Source organism: Triticum dicoccoides, chromosome 5A, assembly GCF_002162155.2.
Source record: "Triticum dicoccoides isolate Atlit2015 ecotype Zavitan chromosome 5A, WEW_v2.0, whole genome shotgun sequence".
Lineage (NCBI taxonomy): Eukaryota > Viridiplantae > Streptophyta > Magnoliopsida > Poales > Poaceae > Triticum > Triticum dicoccoides.
The window spans coordinates 571,001,045-571,003,058 of NC_041388.1; the positions used below are offsets into that span (position 1 = coordinate 571,001,045).

The 2,014-nt window shown below is 56.9% G+C and overlaps 1 protein-coding gene across 2 annotated transcripts in view; it reads right to left on the minus strand.

Annotated features, from left to right (window-relative positions):
• LOC119302924 (B3 domain-containing protein Os03g0620400-like) overlaps positions 1-517 on the minus strand; it is a 3,719-nt gene extending 3,202 nt beyond the window's left edge. Inside the window, exons 1-2 of one of the 2 annotated variants that reach the window (XM_037579978.1) lie at positions 292-517; positions 2-140 (exon numbers count right to left, since the gene is read on the minus strand). In XM_037579978.1, the coding sequence (XP_037435875.1) occupies positions 2-140; positions 292-319 (167 nt within the window). In that variant the 5' untranslated portion in view covers positions 320-517. Of the gene's footprint in view, positions 141-291 lie in introns of both variants that reach the window. The other variant, XM_037579977.1, reaches the window with a different exon arrangement.
• Positions 518-2,014: the final 1,497 nt, after the last annotated feature.

A 2,014-nucleotide genomic window follows, 5' to 3' on the forward strand; every position in this document is an offset into this window, starting at 1 on the left:
CAGATTATCTTTGTCGTCGGAGGCGAAGAGGAGGAACTGCTTGGTGCCGCCGTCGCCGTGGTCGTGGTTCCAGTAGCAGTGGCGCCTCCACTCCTCGCAGTCCCCGCAGTCGCAGCCGGCGCCGTGCGCCCCGCCGCGGTCTGCACATTGACGCACGCACGGAGACCGCCGCAGGCGGTGGTGTCAAGAAAAGGCGGCCGGCGTCTCCCAAAGCAAGGAGAAAGCGAAATTTCTGGCCAGAAAAGGACGCATTCTTCTCCGGTCGGGGGCATCAAGAAGGATGGGGGTCACCTGGGTTGAAGAGCTCGCCCGCGTCCATGAATCGCCGCCGCCGCCGCCGTGCAGAGTGGAGAGACGGACGGACCCCAAGCTGCTTCTTTTCTTTGGTTGATCGTATTGGGTGTGGATCCGCGGCAGTGGCGCAGTGAGCTGAGCTGAGCTCCCGCCCGTATCACTTGATATTTTCCCTGAGCTCCCAAGCCCAAAGGGGAAACTGCGGGCGGTGGCACTGCGCCCGGCGCGTCGCCTCGCTTCCTTTCCCCCTCTCGGTCTTTTCTCCATCTCAATTACTGTTTCACTCACCGCGGTAGATACGGTGAATCGTGTACGGCCACCTCATCTTATTTTCACCGGCTAAACTCTTTTGAAAAAACCAGTTCAGTCTGTACATTTTTTTTACCCTCCAACGGTGGCCACTAAATTTGTCGCGACCTTCTCGTCATGTGGAGCAGTTTCCTCCAAGAAGCACATGCCATCATTACCGAAGTCGCCCATGGCGCCGCTGAACATCCGATCCAGAGCGCGCCCTTGAGCAACTCCAACGCAGTGACCCAAGAGGGCGTCAATTTTGTCCGCCTTTTGTTCATTTGGATCGGCCGATGGACGGCTGTGTCCGTTTTTTCATTTGGGTAGTCTCACGCACGCCGATACATTTTTTTGTGCGCCTACTTATAAAAAAACTTTTGTTCAAATTTAACATAATTAAACATTAAACGACCGGTCACCCGCTGACCAAAGTCCACTTAAACATTAATAAAACTAAAATTAAACATAGAAAACTTGCGCCCTCGCGCGCTGCCCTAGGCGTCGCCGTCCTTCCTGGGGCGGTGAGGTCGATGAGGTCAGGCGGCAAAGCAGCCCACAGGAATGAGGTCTGCCACGCCACCCTCGCTGCCTCCTCCATCGTCTACCCCACTGGTTGCACTGCTGCGGGGCGGGCACAATCCTCCTCACCCCCCTCTCCCGACGCTCTTTCTTTTCCTTCCATGCCCAGCGGGCACGACGCTCCTCCTCGCGCTGGGCTTGCATCTACCCCTCACCTCGGCGCGCTCCTCCGCTAGTGCGCGCTGCCTCCAGTGCTCCAGGTAGGCAGCCTCCTGCTTCGGCGTCTCACCCAGTGCGGTGGGTGGTGTGTTGACCCATTCGTGGACGTAGTCGTTCTAGGCGTACCTCTCCAGCTCGTCCGCCATGGGTGGCGGCTCAGCCTTGGGCTCGGGGAGCGACGATAGGAGGCATACTTAGGGTGTGTTTGGATGGATTCCACGCTGAGTTACGCCTGGCCTGGTGCATGCCTGAAAAGTGCTTGGCCACTGTTTGGTTCATGCCCTGGAAAAGTTTATGCTAGCCTGGCCTGGTGACCTTAGCAACCCGTTTACCCTGGTGTTTGGCCAGGCACATTAATTAGTCTGGACCAGGCGCTCAAAAGAGGACGCCTGGGCTACTGCATGGCCGTAATCAATGCTTGTTTTGACTGCCTTTTGTGCTTCTGGGCCTATGACAGTGCTAGTATATCTTATTTTATGTTTTGCCAGACCAGGCAGGAGATCGAGTAAAACCAGTCTGAAGCCAGGCAACATCTTTTCCCAGGCACGAAGCTGAGGATATGAACTAAACTGGTCTTTAGTCCCCCGTAGCAGACAGTCACGAGGGCCTCCTCCAAGGCGTCCAAGCGCGTGTCCTCCTCGCACTGGCTTTCCTCCAAGCGCGCTACAGTGCCGCCTCCAATGCGGTCTGG